The sequence below is a fragment of the Dipodomys merriami genome, unplaced genomic scaffold (genome assembly GCF_024711535.1).
Source record: "Dipodomys merriami isolate MVZ:Mamm:240054 unplaced genomic scaffold, mDipMer1.0.p SCAF_1, whole genome shotgun sequence".
Taxonomy (NCBI): Eukaryota; Metazoa; Chordata; class Mammalia; order Rodentia; family Heteromyidae; genus Dipodomys; species Dipodomys merriami.
The window spans coordinates 56,640,817-56,656,248 of NW_027202270.1; the positions used below are offsets into that span (position 1 = coordinate 56,640,817).

Below are 15,432 nucleotides of genomic sequence, written 5' to 3' on the forward strand. Positions count from 1 at the left end.
GCCTCTATTGTCATATATACATTTAAAGTTGCTGACTGAAGAAACTGACGAACAAGATTTTATGTCCTATTTGATTGAAAGTTGAATTTTTGATAAGGAAGGGGTACAAATATTTTGCTTACCAGTTCTGGATGAAAAAACGATGGTGCTTTATGTAGCCACCTGAACTCTTTGTTTTTGGTTTCACAAGGGTGCAGCGTTAGGGATCCTTTGTCAGTGATGGGAGCTAGGCACCATTCTCCATGCTTAATAAGTCTTAACCAAGTGTAATTAAACTGTTGATACTGTAGGAGAAATGGACAAAGGAAAGATTGCTTCAGACATCAATCCTTGGTAGGGTCTCTGCCAAACCTGTTTTTTGTTAGCCGTATGTAAAAATATAGGAACGCTTATGTGTTCAAATCCTGGTGTTGCCACTGTCATTCTGAAAATATGAAAGTGTTATTTACCCTGTTTGAAGTGATAGAGAAAAATTATATGTATTTGACAGGAGAAACACTATTAAGTATATAGCATATAATGAACCTTTAATAAATACTAGTTGAGCTGGGCATTGGTGGTGCACACCTGTAATCCTAGCTATTCTGGAGGCTGAGACCTGAGTACCATGGTTCAAAGCCAGCCCAGGCAGGAAAGTCTGTAAGACTCTTATTTCCAGTTTACCACCAAAAGGTCAGAAGTGGAGCTATAACTCCAGTTGTAGAGTGCTAACCTTGAGCATAAAAGCTCAAGGATAGTGCCAGACCCAGAGTTCAAGCTCCACAACAGGTACAATAACAATAAAAAAATAAACATTAGGTGTAACAATATCAGTAATTAGTACAATTAGTATATGTTTGGATATAGAGTTTTTTCACATGTTCTGAACCTCAGTCAACTCTGGTACTTGAAGTATAGGAACATATTACACTATCATAGTTATATTACAAAGCTATGGACAGTTTCAATGAGCTCAGTCAAAACATCAATTTTTTAAGTGGAAAATAAGATGCTTTTTTGTTTTGGACTATGAAGACAATTGGACTCTGGTTGGCTTTGACTATGTAAAAAAGGGTAAAATCTTTCTCTGCTGCTCAAATAGACAACTATCAGATTACTGCCATGTTAGCACCCACCTCCCTCCCCTCAGTTCCTTGGAATAATTCTAAAGGAAGTGCAGTTGGGGAAAGTTGACTATGTCTACAATAAATGCCAATTCAGGTTTTTCAGTTATTGAAAACATTTTAAATGGTTCTTTAACATTTACTCTAATGTGGCCTGGTCAAGGTATGGCAAGGCCATGGGCCATTGGGAAATTTGCTCTTTATACTACTACAAAAATGCTCAGGGAAAAATCAACTGCTGGAACAATATATTGAAATGTTTTTGCTTAATCCACCATTAGCAATGTACCTGAGATTTTAAAATATCATTTTATTGCTCTTATTGAGGTGCTATACATAGAGGTTGCCATTTCATAAGTCAGGTAATAAGTACAATTCTTTTTGAACAATGTTACCTTCCTTCATTTTCTCCCAGTTATCCCCTCCCACACTTCCCTACAAGTTGTATAGCTCATTTTCCATATAGTATACACTTAGTACCATGACTGCATTTGTTCACCCATCTTCTCTCCATTTCTGGGACTCTCTCTGTGCCCTCCCCCAAGCTAAAAAAGAAAACCTTCAAAGCAAAACCAAACACCATCACTGCCATCAACAACAATTAAAAAATGTTTCTGTTTCCTGGGATTTGTTTTGATAAATAGTACTTTCAATGTTCAGAGAATATGCCTAAGAGTATCTTCTTTTAATCTGCTTGTGTATGAATGTCTAGAGTCCTATGTGAGTTATCAAGTCCAGTTGTATTCTAACTTCCACATATGAGAGAAAACATGCACTGTTAGTCTCTCTGAGCTAGACATATTAAATTGAAACCATTGTGTTGGACTTTACCCTCCTCAAAGGCTCATGTCTGGAGCAATACTGGTTGAGATATTGGATAGTGCTAGTTAGAGATGGTGAATCTCAGTCGACCATGACCCTATTAAGTCTTAATTGATATTAACATACTTCACAAGTGATTTGTGTAGACATTAAAATATGAGATTCATAAACATATAGTATATTAAAAGGAAGTTATTTTGTTACTAAGATAAGCTAAATAGTATTTTGAAAAGGGGAATCTCGATTCTTTAAAAAGTTAATAACTAGGTAAGAAAAGGTATAAGGCTTGATGCTTCAATCTGAGCAATTTATTCCTTTGAATACTGTAGTTCTGGACTTGGTTTTAAACCTTATTAATTCTGCCCACACCAAATTAATTTCTCCTATCTTCCTGTCCCTTTTACTGAACAAACAAAATTCAGAAGCTAAAAATGATGAACAAGGAAAAAAAGAAAGGTGAGTTTTATAGAAGTTAAGGGCTACATTATTCAACTCTCCTTTCCTCACCTTCTGTACAGAGACTCAATGGTAATGAAAAACAGAAGCTGGGTTTTCAGATGAAATACTGGTTACTAACGCATAAAGTTTCTACAGTGATTAGTCTTGAAAAAGTGCATTATTTAGTATCTCATATAATGTAGACAAATCATGGAGTTGAGTTACAGTTTATGACTATTTTCTATTTAAGTTATTAATAAGAGTTATGTCTTTCAATTAATTTTTGACACATCTCTCTGTCTCCTATGTTCCCTAATTAAGAAAAAGTTTCCTTGGCTTCAAGTTTACAACCCATAGCCAACTTATAGTCATAGAGATGCCTTTTCTTCTCGTAGTAACTTTGAATTAAGAGGTAGAGATGGGGTATGGTAGAAAAGATAAGTTGGATCGGCAAGTCAAAAGTAAGAATAAGATTCACTAAGCCTAGACTACCATTGCACAATAATTTCTCTACTGTGTGGTCTGTAATCACTGGGGGATGATTTTTGCTCATGAATCAGTGTTCCTGTGAGTCCAATTTGGCACCCAAAGTAGGTAACTGTTCCCACAGCTTGTAGATCTGTTAGGGAGCATATGTTGGAAAGCGAGGTGTGATAGCACAGACCTCACCTCCAGCCCTGCAGGAGGAGTTCCTGTTCTGATTTTCCTGGCCCTACTTGTTTCTTAACCATTGTGCTGAGTTTGTGGGAGTCTTACAAAGAATTTTCTGTTATTGGGCCTTCTGTTATTCTCTTAAGATGCAGGAAGATGGCAGGGGATAAGAAAATGGTGTCAGAGAATAAAATAGCTCCCTTAGAGTGATTATTTAGAAATATGCCTTTGTCTTATTTACTATCTTATCTTCACAAGCTGTTTTACAGTTTTGTTTCTATTATTACAGGAAACATTTGCAGAACACTAAGTATTAATTATTGTTCCTATGGATTATTCATCTTGGTCTTATGCCAGCTCTGAAGATAGACAGTATAATTACTACTATTTATTCAAATGTTAAAGTATCTACATAAGGTAACAAGTTTGTAGCTAAAGGAGCAGGCCTGGATCTATCCTGGACCTAGTGGATTGACTTTAGTATTCACACTTTCCCTTCCTTGGTTACTGCTTTTCATTTAGTAGTGAAGTCTCTTATACCAGCCATGTGATTATATAAAAATTTAGAGATTAATTATGCATTTCTACTGAGTGAAAACAAATTTCTCAAGTGAGCAATGAATATGTCAAACATTGTACCTATTGACTACCATGAGATGTAAAACCCCAGCTGATCATACCTTGCTGCTGGCATCACAGTCTCCCAGAACGGCTGTGAAATTTTCAATGGAAATGCATTTTCCCAAGGCTACATTAATAAGCTAGAAAGTAGAATATAAATTAAGAATTAAGAAAAACATAAAATAGAACAAGAGCATTCAGACATGTCTAGAAACCAAAGAATGTAAAACTATAATAAGGTTAAGAGATGGTTAACTTAATAGCTTAGCATTACTTAGCACTATGCAATTTTATTGGTTACAAGCTCTAACAGAGGCATAATGTAATCTTGCTAAAGTACAGCTTCAATCTGTCAATTTAGGACTGTGATTCAGTCACAGAGCCAACAAACAGAAGCTTTTAATTAACCCTTTCCTGGGATGCTGAATGGCGAATGAACAAAAGGTGGCATGGGAAATAGTTAGCTTTTGAATTTATCTGATACAGATATTAAACAGTGACTCATACTAGCAATTTAATTAAACCAAGAGTTACGGGCCACATTCTTTGGTTGGCCTCTCTACATTATCTGACCACTTAGACACTGAATCACAGATAAATTGAATCCTTCAAAGAACAGACGATACCAGCTGATTCCTTGTCAAAATCTTCCTAATGACTGAAGCAAGCTACAATTCATTACAGGAAAGTCACGAAAGCTAAAATAGGGGCAAGTGTAAAGGCACTTTCTGGCAGGCTGTCAGGTTCTTAATAGATTCATAGGCTCAAGTATGGAGGTAGCTTTCTACATATTTAATGCAGAAAAAATGCTGATTCCCTTGCCCTCTATGACATCTTGGGCAGGGCTAATGAGATAGGGATAATAATACAATTTATGCTTCTCAGCTTTCTAGAAAAGCTCTGAAGAACAAGCTCTCTCTTATTGGTGCCAAGAAAGTCTGTTGAGGTGGAAGGTAATAGCATTGCATGTATCTGTTCTTGCTCTGAGAGCCTGACACAGAGTTCTGACTCTGGAATGTTGTGGCTCTGTAGGCTGCTAACTTTCCTAACAGGACCAGTGGGTTGGTCCCCATGTTTATACACCTAGCTTAGCTTGGTAGAAGGTAAGGATAAGCTTTGGGGATCAGTAACTACAGAATAAAGAAAACAGAGAGTGAAACTGTATTTTCATTTTTTTTTTTGTCGGTCATGGGACTTGAATTCTGGGCCTGGGTACTGTCCCTCAACTCCTCAGCTCAAGGCTAGCACTTTACCACTTGAGCCACAGCGCCACTTTCAGTTTTCTGGTGGTTAATTGCAGATAAGAATCTCATGGACTTTCCCTGCCTGGACTGGCTTTGACCCATGATCCTCAGATCTCAGCGAGAGCCACCAGCACCTGGCTGAAACTGTGATCTTGCTCATAAGAGCATGAGAAAAACCTGGACATGACTAAGTCACAGAGTTGCATTGAGATCTTGTATATAGAAATGAAAAAAATAGACTCTCTCTCTCTCTCTCTCTCTCTCTCTCTCTCTCTCTCTCTCTCTCTCTCTCTCTCTCTCTCTCTCTTTCTCTCTCTCTCTTTCTCTCTCAATCTGTCTGTAGATAGATAGATAGATAGATAGATAGATAGATAGATAGATAGATAGATAGATAGATAGATAGATAGATGGATGGATAGATAGATAGATAGATAGATAGATAGATAGATAGATAGATAGATAGATAGATAGATAGATAGATAGATAGATTAGTGTAGGAAAGCCAATTTCACTCATTATCCCAGGTATACTATCAGGAAGTTAGCTTTATCCTGGCAATCTTCTTTATATTAGGGAAAGAATCCTCACTGACTTTCAAGATGTAGATGCAAACATTAAAAATAATACCAGCCTGGTAATTTCTAGATTGACAGACTCAGAAAACCCCAAAGCAATTCTAGAGAAACAGATCTCCATTAAAACCCCTCAAATCAGGTCTATTCACAATTTGAAATGACAAATATGGAAGTAGACAATCCACAAGTAGTCAATGTGAGCAGTCACCATACACAGAAGGAGCAACCACACAAGCTTACAAACTGGAGAGTGAACAGAAATACAAGAAATTAGAACAACTCAGCAGGGAAATCATGTCTCCATTTTTCTCTGGCTCTCAGCCGAGATCTTATAAACTCCTGCATTTGTGGATCACACAGAAAATATTTTATCTTCAATCAAATTTTGACAAGTCTAGTTCTAACACAATTGAGCAGGTTGTCTTACTCCAGAAATTCTCAGAACCATCAGAGTGTTAGTGCTGAGCTTGCTGCTCAGAAGACATTGAGTGTTTCCCAGTTTCATGTGACTGTGGACTTAACACAATTAACCTTGATCAAGATGGTATTTGGGAGCACTCAGTGTTACAGTTTTCTTTATTTTTATTTGATATAATTCCTTTCTCTAAGTGCTGAAAAGTACTGAGAGGGAAAACTCTTCTGTCCCCCTGTCCTCTTTTTGTAGGTGTCTCTTTTCCTTCTTATCAAAATTCCGGGGGAAACATTTTCTTCCCATGGAAATGACTTTCAAAATATTAAGCAATGTTTAAATTATATTAAATGTTTAATTATGAGTAGCTTTAATTTTTCATTTTTAAAAGAGAGTGTTATTCATGCTGGTGTTATAAACCATTTCAAACCATTTTGCTTTTTAAAAATTAACCAGTATGTAGATTATCTGTGTTGAGTGATTTTATTTTCCATTTCAGAAGATGAGAATTCTCCATAGTTTACTAGAAATTGTTAAATTTTAGGCTATGGGCTATTGGCTAACATTGTAGTACAATGGAAAAGTACATTATTGATTAGGTTAATTTCTTCATTTCAAATATATGGGTTCTACAATATTTAATATATTGTTTTAAAAACCTGAAAGAACTTTCACTGAATGTAAATTTCTAAGTATGTATGCTGGAAGATATGCAGCAACATGGAACAAGTAGCAAAAAGATGTGCTTTATTTTCTTAAAACTTTTCAAGATGACTTATCCAAAGTAATAGTCCAGTCAATAACTTTGTGTTACCTAGAGAAAGGTCCCAATTTTGTGTAATGGTGATAACACTCCCTATTAGTTGCTTCAAAGGGAGCAAATGATATCTTCATTAACATTTATCTAAGGAAGACAGCAAAGAAGAAAATAGAAAGAAAGGCGATGTTAAAACCATTTTAAAAATGTTTTCTGCATTTTAATATATTGTTTAGCCATCTGCAAAAAACTTCCATTAGGCAAGCTCTTCAAAAATATTATAACTCTCACACAGTTAACATTAAACTAGAGCCAAAAGGTAGTTTTCTAGTTCCCTCTGGTGGTTAAAATTCAGTAATGCTCTTGTTGAAATTCTGTTAGAAAAATGTACTATGTAGAAATGTTTCCTCTGTTTTCTGGTCAGGGGATGCAATTTTATTTAAAAAATTATATTTTATAGTTATATTTAATGTCGCTACTAAAACAGCATGTAAAAGGTGTTCTTTCTAATGATAAAATAACGTGTTGAGCCCCTGAATTAGTTGCTATTTAATTGTGATCAACAAAGTTGACTTTTTTTTTTCCAGACTTGGGGCTTGAACTCAGGGCCTGGGCATTGTCCCTGAGCTTTTGTGTTCAGGATAATGTTCTAGCACTTTAAGTCATACCTTCATTTCTGTTTTTTTGTTTTGTTTTTGGTGGTTATTTCAAGTTACATAAGAGTCTCAGACTTTCTTGCCTGTGCTGGCTTGGAACTACAATCCCCAGATTTTAGCCTCTTAAATAACCAGGCATGAGCCACCAGTGCCTGATGAAAATTAATAATTTTTGAATTATGTTTTTGTAAATACATATGGGACTTGCTTATAGATAGCTTGTTTGTTCAGTCAAATTTTATGAAACCAGACTTAGTTTCCTGTATTTCACACCTTTCCTAGATTTCTCTGATATGGTCAAAGTGAATGGCCCATTCCATGGGACATGTCCTCATGTCTTGCCATATTATTCAATGAAGTTTCATTCCTACAGTGGGTTTGAAGAGACTTTCTTCTAGGTTCTCCTCTTCTTCGGTTGCTCTTAACTTGGTATCCTATGCAACCTGTTCGGCTTAACTTCTTCCTTTTGCTACCACCCCTTGTGCTCTTTATTTGGAGCTTAAATCCCTCATTATTCCTAATTGTGTCATTGCTCAATAACTACTGATTAAATTCAAGGCAAATAAGGAAAAAGAAACGAAAGGAAAAAAGAAGGAAGAAGAAAGAGAAGGAAGGAAGGAAATAATAAACTGTTTACCTACCAGGCCTGAGTGATCTTATTAACGCCTTTCCTTCCCATTCTTCCTCCATAGCTTGACAACAACATGACTCCTTTTCCATACTTGAATGCCTCTATCCAATCTTAGACGTTCACAGATCATAGCTGTACCTTCTATATCGGTCCCTCTTTCTCAGAGCATGGCTGATGCTTTGTGTTTCAAATCAAGGTTTCAAAATCTCCTCTACAGATTTCTTAATCACATTAACTTAGAAGTACCCACCTCTTATGACCTGTCCCCTAAATAAGAGCTAGTGTATTTTGTATTTATACTTGCTCAATTGTTCATTATCTTTCTTCCCTACTCCACTTTAAGTTTCAAAAGAATAGCCTGAATCTGCTTCACTAACCATTCTGTTATCGAATGTGGGAATGAAGACGGCTTGGCCAGGCAGATATGGAAGTGTTCAATGAACATGGCCTCCTTCCTCAAGTTTACATGTAATTCTCAACTCAGCTTTGTCTTCATGACACTCATACTTGTTACTGATTCATAATATAAAATATAAATAATATAGTGTAATATGATCATTCATTTCCACACATTTTTGATAGTCTTTTGTTGCTTTTATCAAATAAGACAAAATTGCCACATGAACTTACCACACCACCAGCTCGTACCACAGGAGCCTTTAAGTCAGGAAAGACATTCTCCAAGTACCACTTAAAACTTTTGCATTTCAGTTTCTTTCGAAGTTCTCGCTGTTGAGTGAGGTTACCCACGTCCAACCCTTGGTTGATGAGGTGATCCCCATGGCCATAAAACAGGTCCTTGTACTCATCCATCCACACCTCAGCCACCCGCACCAGGTTCCGTTCCACTGTCTTCATGCGGTCTTTGGGGAAGGAATATGGGTTGTCATTTCTGAATATGTGACCTACTCGGGAGCAGGGAATGATCTCAATCTCGCCACCACACATCCATACCTAGGACAATTTCATGATAAATACCAATTATCAAAGGGTTGTTTATACATGGTAGACAATTAACAATAGTAAGGAACCACCTGGCAATTTTGTTTCTTTGTGCTTTGAGTAGAGAAAATGCTTTTCAACAGAGAAAACACTTCTGAAAAAGAAAATTCAACTCAGAAGTCTTATTTAGGTTTTGACTCTTGCTGGGATGGACCATTTTAGGATTAATACAATGAAATGTTTTACCTTCCTAACCTGCCTTTTCCTTCTGTATAGAACTTTCCTGTGTTCTTACTTTGGTTGAATTGGGGAAAGGTAAATGGATGTCCATTTGTTCCCCTTCCCCAAATCCTTGGGAGAACCACAGGAACCATTCTTGATCAGGAACTGCCAAGTTCTCTTCCTTCTAATACACACTGCCACACAGCAAAGCAGCTGCTTTTGGATGCTCGCTACTATTGTCACTGCCAAGGCTTTCTAGGTATCAGTCAGTGATAGTATAGATGTAATGAAGTATCTAAGTTGTTGTGTATAACTAGATGTCCTTGGCCTGTTGATGACCTCTGCTCTAGGTAGTTTTATACTTGTGGCATTTGTGTCCTCCAGGTAACTCACTATGGAATAGTTACTTCCAACCCATTAGAGAAATATTTATGAGCATTATTTAGTTATCAACATGTATCCCAGAGTTATTTCATATCAAATACAGACCTGTAGCATTTATGCTGAAAGCAGAACATAATTTCTTGCCTATTTAGATGGGGCAAAATTTCACTGCCATGAAACATGAAGAAACACTAATAAATTTCACAACAGTGATTGGTTCTTTTAAGTTCAGCCTGGGATATAAAAAGATAATTCAGAGACCCATTTTTAAGGTTAATGAAATTTCCTCTCAGTGATAGACATATACTTCACTGTATTAGTAAAATAAAACTTAAAAAAAGGACAAACTCTTTCATGGCAAAGAAAAATTGGGAAATACTTGGCAATACCTTGAATGAGAGCTCCATATTTTCTCCACCCCAAACATCAAGGCCAGGGTCATAGGTTCCAAGTTCAAAAAAGTAATTTTTATCTATAGAAAATAATCCACCTGCCATGACAGGGCACCTATGGAAAGAAAAGATTGATTTTTTAAACTGTATATCCTGGGAGCCCTGCTTTCAGAGTCGGTCCTGTGTGAGCTTGTATTGGAGTTAGGAGAATTTTCCAAGTGCAGAGAAGTCTTCAAATGAAGTGCACCAGGATTTAAGTGCCGAGCTCTCTAAATTATGATGTCACAGCTTGATTAGACCAGCAAAGAGACCCCAGAATTGGGATACCTATTTGTCTTATAGTCTGTCACAAATTCTCTAGGATATCTCCTAGAGAAATTCTCTTAGAGAATTTGTTACAGACTATAAGACAAATGGGCACTATATATATAGACATATATATGTATTTGTGTGTGTGTGTGTGTGTGTGTGTGTGTGTGTGTGTGTGTGTGTGTGTGTGTGTGTGTTACAGTACTGAAGATTAAATCCAGGACTTTCGGCATCCAAAAACAAATGAGTTATATCACTAGCCTGGAATAAGTTTTTGTTGCTATTTTTCCCCTACTGGGAACTCAGTTGTCTCTCAACATTTTCTCTCTAGGCTAGCACTCCAATATGTAAGCCATACCTCTATATCTGGCTTTTTGATGATTAATTGGATATAAGACTCTCACAGACTTTCCTGCCCAGGTTGGATTCAAACTCTGATCCTCACATTTCAGTCTTCTGAATTAGCTAAGGTTACAACAACCATGAATCACCAGTGCCTGTCTTCTAGCCAGTAGTATTTTATACAAAACTTACTTCGAGTCCAGTTAGATGTACTGTATAAGTACTAGCAAAGCACTAATTCAAACTGTAAAAGTCCTCTAAGTGTGTACCATGACAAAAACACTGCAACACAGAGAAGTGAAGACATTCCCCAGTCCACCGACTAGCATGAGGTGCATCTGTGTGGTTCACACATAGGCAGTCTGGCTTGACTCTGTGCCCTAGCACTCCACGGTGCTGCTTCTCACCCACTGGCACACTTGACTGGCAGCTTGTTATATGGCAAGCACTGTTGGAAGCACTTCCTATTTAGAATCAGATTTAATTAGATGATCTATTTAAGTATAGCTGCTTCTAGTAGTCTTCACATAAAAATGAAGTGTTCACTAAGGATCTCAAAGTGTTTAAGTAAAAATTTCAGGTTCACACCACTAGTAGGTAGTAGTTGTGATGAAGACTCAAAGTGACTGACTGCAGAACCTTCACAGCCATTACTGATCATGAGGAAAGAATTGATATTTTAGTCAGCAGTTTGTCAAGGCAGTGACGGACCACTTCTCCTGGTGGGCATTGCTGAGCCAACTCCGATAGTAGCCATGGTAGCGAGAACATGCTTTGTGCTAAGGGCATTCTGCCTTGCACCTCTCTCTCCTTTCCAACATTTATGTATATATCTGTCTGTGTCTCAGTTCTCTCTACCAGATAATTCACAGTGCATCTCTAGTATTATAGTGGACATAATTTGAAGTCAAAATGTGAACGTCAGAAAAGCACAGTGGTCCTCTAGGTGTGGGACTCGAACAAGTGAATCAAATTCAGACAGATCTAGATTTGAAGCTCCAAAGCTCCTATTAACTGTCTAACCCAGGAGAAAGTTACTCTTTATATGTTTCAACTTTTCCACTACACAATGTAGATACTCTTACTCCTGTATGAATATATAGAGAGGGTTAAGAGCCCTGCACAGAGTATATTAAATGGTAAAACTTCCTTTTTACTCCCTGGGATACTGACTCTGACAGCATCACACCTGGCAAAGGTGTGATGTGACAATGCACAGCCTGATCTTGTCTTTCTTGTGGGATTTGTGGGATTCAAATTCTATTTCTATCTCTAACAGGGAACAATTACTTGAAGACTTTGTTCTGCCTGGGACTGGCCTGTCCTATAGGTCTAGCCTTGTAGGAGTAGTAAGAAACCCCTACTTTTTGCTTCAAGTTCAAGCTGCATTCTTGACTAATTTCTCTAGTGATAAAGCTCTTTGTGTGTGTGTGTGTGTGTGTGTGTGTGTGTGTGTGTGTGTGTGTGTGGGTGTGTCTGTCTGTCTGTCTGTCTGTCTTCAGACTTGATTGAACTCAGGACCTGGATGTTTTCTGAGCTTTTGTGCTCAAGACCAGCACTGTAACATTTGAGCCACAGCTCTGTTTCTGGATTTTTGGAGGTAAGAGTTTCATGAGTTGGCTTCAAACTTTGATCCTCAAATTTCAGCCTCTTGACTAATTAAAGTTACAGGCATGAGCCACTGATGCCTGACTAATGCTCATGCTTTAATTGATATTGATCTTCTGTGTCTCTTTCTTAATTTGTTTGCTAAATTTGGACCTGTGTCATGAGAGGACAGGATGAGATTTTGAAAGAAAATTTTACCCTAGCTACTACTGCATTATCTCTAATATTGTTATTTACCCTTTCTTGCTTTTACTCTTGCTTATGTTAATATAGTACATTCAACTAGTTTGGTTCTTCAGTTATCAATCTCAGAATAAAGAAATACCATTGGCTGATTTCTTTAGGTTCAGAGGTGAATTGGGTACACTTAAAAATAAGTATTAGTAGTGGAAAACTAATTTCTCAGGAAAACCTTACTTGCTTTGGTAGGCTGTTAGACCTTTCATTCTTTTTTTTTTTTTGAGATAGGTCTCAGTATGTACGGGATGACCTCAAACTTTTCTTTCTTCCTAAGCTTTTGGAGTGTCAGGTTTATAGTACCATTCAGTCATTGCAGGCTTAGCCTGTATTTCTGGATGTTCTATAGAAAGATAGCATGTAGATGTTCTATGAAATTCTTTTTTTATCTTTTTAAAAAGCTATGACTGCCCCCTAGTCTTAAATTTCACACACTTACCTTATTATATCAGTTTCCTTAATCTTGTTTTTTGCAACCACATCAGGGGGAATTGTTCTCCAACCAAAGTTCATGGGCCACGTGAAGATGCCTCTTTGAAAATTGTCCACCGTCATGTAACTAATCCAAGAAACAAAGTGGTGACCAAAGTGATTATTCAATTACCTGTTGCTAAAGTCGCTATCATATATTTCCATTTATTAAGGATATAAACTGCACATATCTTAGGTGTTAAACAATGCAAATGATAATGGGGCATTTGTGGCTTATGTCTCTAATCCTAGCATTCAGGAGGCTGAGATCTGAGAATCCTGGTTTAAAGCCAGTCTGGGCAGAAAAGTCTCTGAGACTCTTAATCTCCAATTAAGTACCAATATGATGCCAGAAGTGGCTCTGTGGCTGAAATGCTAAAGTACTAACCCTGAGCAAGAAAGCCCAAGAACAGTATCCAGGCCCTGACTTTAAGACCCAGGACCAGCACACATACACACACACATACACATACTCACACTCACATACACACACCCACAATGCACATATTTTGAGTTGTTTTTGCTGTTTGTGGGTAAAGGAGCACTTAGTAATATCTGGGATTCCATAGATTTGGTGAATTTAGCCTTGAGACTTATTCCTGTGTGCAACAGGAGGTTATAAAATAATTTCAGATCATCCTTACATTGCTTACTTTTAAGTGATAGTTTTTTTAAAATAACGTCTTGGTCATTTTTGAGAAAGAAAGAAGCACTATATATGTATATACAAATATGTTTCATATAAAAAGAACTAGACTGGGGAAAAAGGACTACTTTGGGGTTTAATTGAACATAAATAGGAATGCATTAGAGAACAAGCCATTCAATTCAGATTGGCAAATTGATTATTGGATTATATATTGCTATCTATCATACATTTTCATTTATTGAGTGGAAGTATATATCTCTCAGATTAAAAAAAAGCATGTACTGTAATATGACCGCCCCCTTTTACTACTTGTGGGCACAGATGCACTTAACAATGTGTGGGAGGGACATAACCCTGTTACCTCATGTCTTTGTCATTGATCACTTCTATGACTGGACAGGCGACTTTTTTCCTACTTAAATAAACTCTTTCCAGAAGAGGTTCCAACCAACCAACATTACATTCAATGTGAGAATCTAGGAATGTCAACACATCACCTAGGGAAAAAAAACACAAAATTGTTTGAAAATAAAATATAGTGAGTGCGTATACTTCAGCTTCAACAGTTTAAGGATGACTTCAGAAATGTGGTTATAAAGATAATAGTCTTACTAACTTGTCGAAATCCTGGTTCCTATGATTCTTTTTTTATAATGATATTAAGAAACTTTAGGTTGGGGTGTTGTGAGGCTAGTATCTTCTATGCATGGAAAAAATTGAGAAAGAAAGTACCACTTAGGGTACTTCTTACCAAGTGGGTATGAAGTAAGCCTCTGAAAGGAATATTTAGTATTGAGTGTGGTTACCAAAGTGTATTCTAAGGAGTATGGATCTCATTAATTCTGAGGGTTGATGACAGGATTTTCTTTTTCAGAAGAATACATGAGTTTTTGTATTATAAGTAAGGCCATAGAAATGGTGAGGAGCAGCAATCATTCCACACATGACTAAAGTGGAAGAATTACAGGACTGGGAGGTGTTGGAGACAAGACGGGAGAGGGAAGAGCGGAACTGTTGCTGAGTGAGTAGGTATGATATTTTGTGTATGCAAGATGAAAACGGTTCTGGAGATTTGATGTATGGCTGTGTGAATGTACTTAATACTACCAAACTGTACATTAAAAATGATTGGGATGACACATTTTATGGGATGCATATTTTAACACAATAAAAAAAGGCTACAAGAGAAAAGGAATCTCTTCCAATTGAATCTCCATTGCATGTGCAATGGTTTAAAGTGATGCTATTTGTGTGTGTGTGTGTGTGTGTGTGTGTGTGTGTGTGTGTGTGTGTGTGTGTATACATGCATGTGTGAAATTCCCAATAACTTGAGGAACAGTGCACTTGGCCCCTGTCTCAAACAATCTGCATGGTCTCTCAGGCCCAACACAGGTAGTTAGGAGGGCTTTACTTGACAAGCCTCAGTTACAGAGAAAGCTGTCCTCCCATGCCAGATTAGCAGGCTCTAAAGGAATTGTAGTCATCATCTCAGACTCTTCCCATTCTGCAAATAATCTGTTATTTTTTTTGCATTCCTAGCCCACGTGCCTTCATTCAGAGACTTTCTCAGGCCAAAGACTACCTTTGGGGGTGGAGCGAGTTTTGAAGTTTTCTCAGTGTGTGTGTGTGTGTGTGTGTGTGTGTGTGTGTGTGTGTGTGCGTGTGTGTGTGTGTGTGTGTGTGTGTGTGTGTGTGTTTTAATCCCTTATTCTTTCCTCTATCTTTCATCCTGGATCCACAAACTATGAAACAGGAGGAGCTTTATTTTTCTGGACTCCATAAGTAGTGATATGATCTGCTCTGCTCTATCAATTTCTGTTCTGTGGGAAAAGATGGGACATTTTAAGTTAGCATTTTCTCTTGTTTAAATTCTTACTGATATTATTTCAATAGGTTATTAAGATTTGAGTGCTATTTTCATTTTGGCTTATGGTTTTCATTTTCCATTCTAATACCTAGGTGCCCAGCT

General features: G+C 37.2%; 1 protein-coding gene across 1 annotated transcript in view; it reads right to left on the reverse strand.

Moving 5' to 3' along the window:
- Positions 1–15,432, reverse strand: part of Galnt5 (polypeptide N-acetylgalactosaminyltransferase 5) — a 44,493-nt gene that overhangs the window by 5,810 nt on the left and 23,251 nt on the right. Inside the window, exons 4-9 of the mRNA XM_070022917.1 lie at positions 13,825–13,960; positions 12,783–12,902; positions 9,845–9,962; positions 8,538–8,861; positions 3,695–3,775; positions 123–284 (exon numbers count right to left, since the gene is read on the reverse strand). Of these exons, the coding sequence (XP_069879018.1) occupies positions 123–284; positions 3,695–3,775; positions 8,538–8,861; positions 9,845–9,962; positions 12,783–12,902; positions 13,825–13,960 (941 nt within the window). The remainder of the gene's footprint in view (positions 1–122; positions 285–3,694; positions 3,776–8,537; positions 8,862–9,844; positions 9,963–12,782; positions 12,903–13,824; positions 13,961–15,432) is intronic.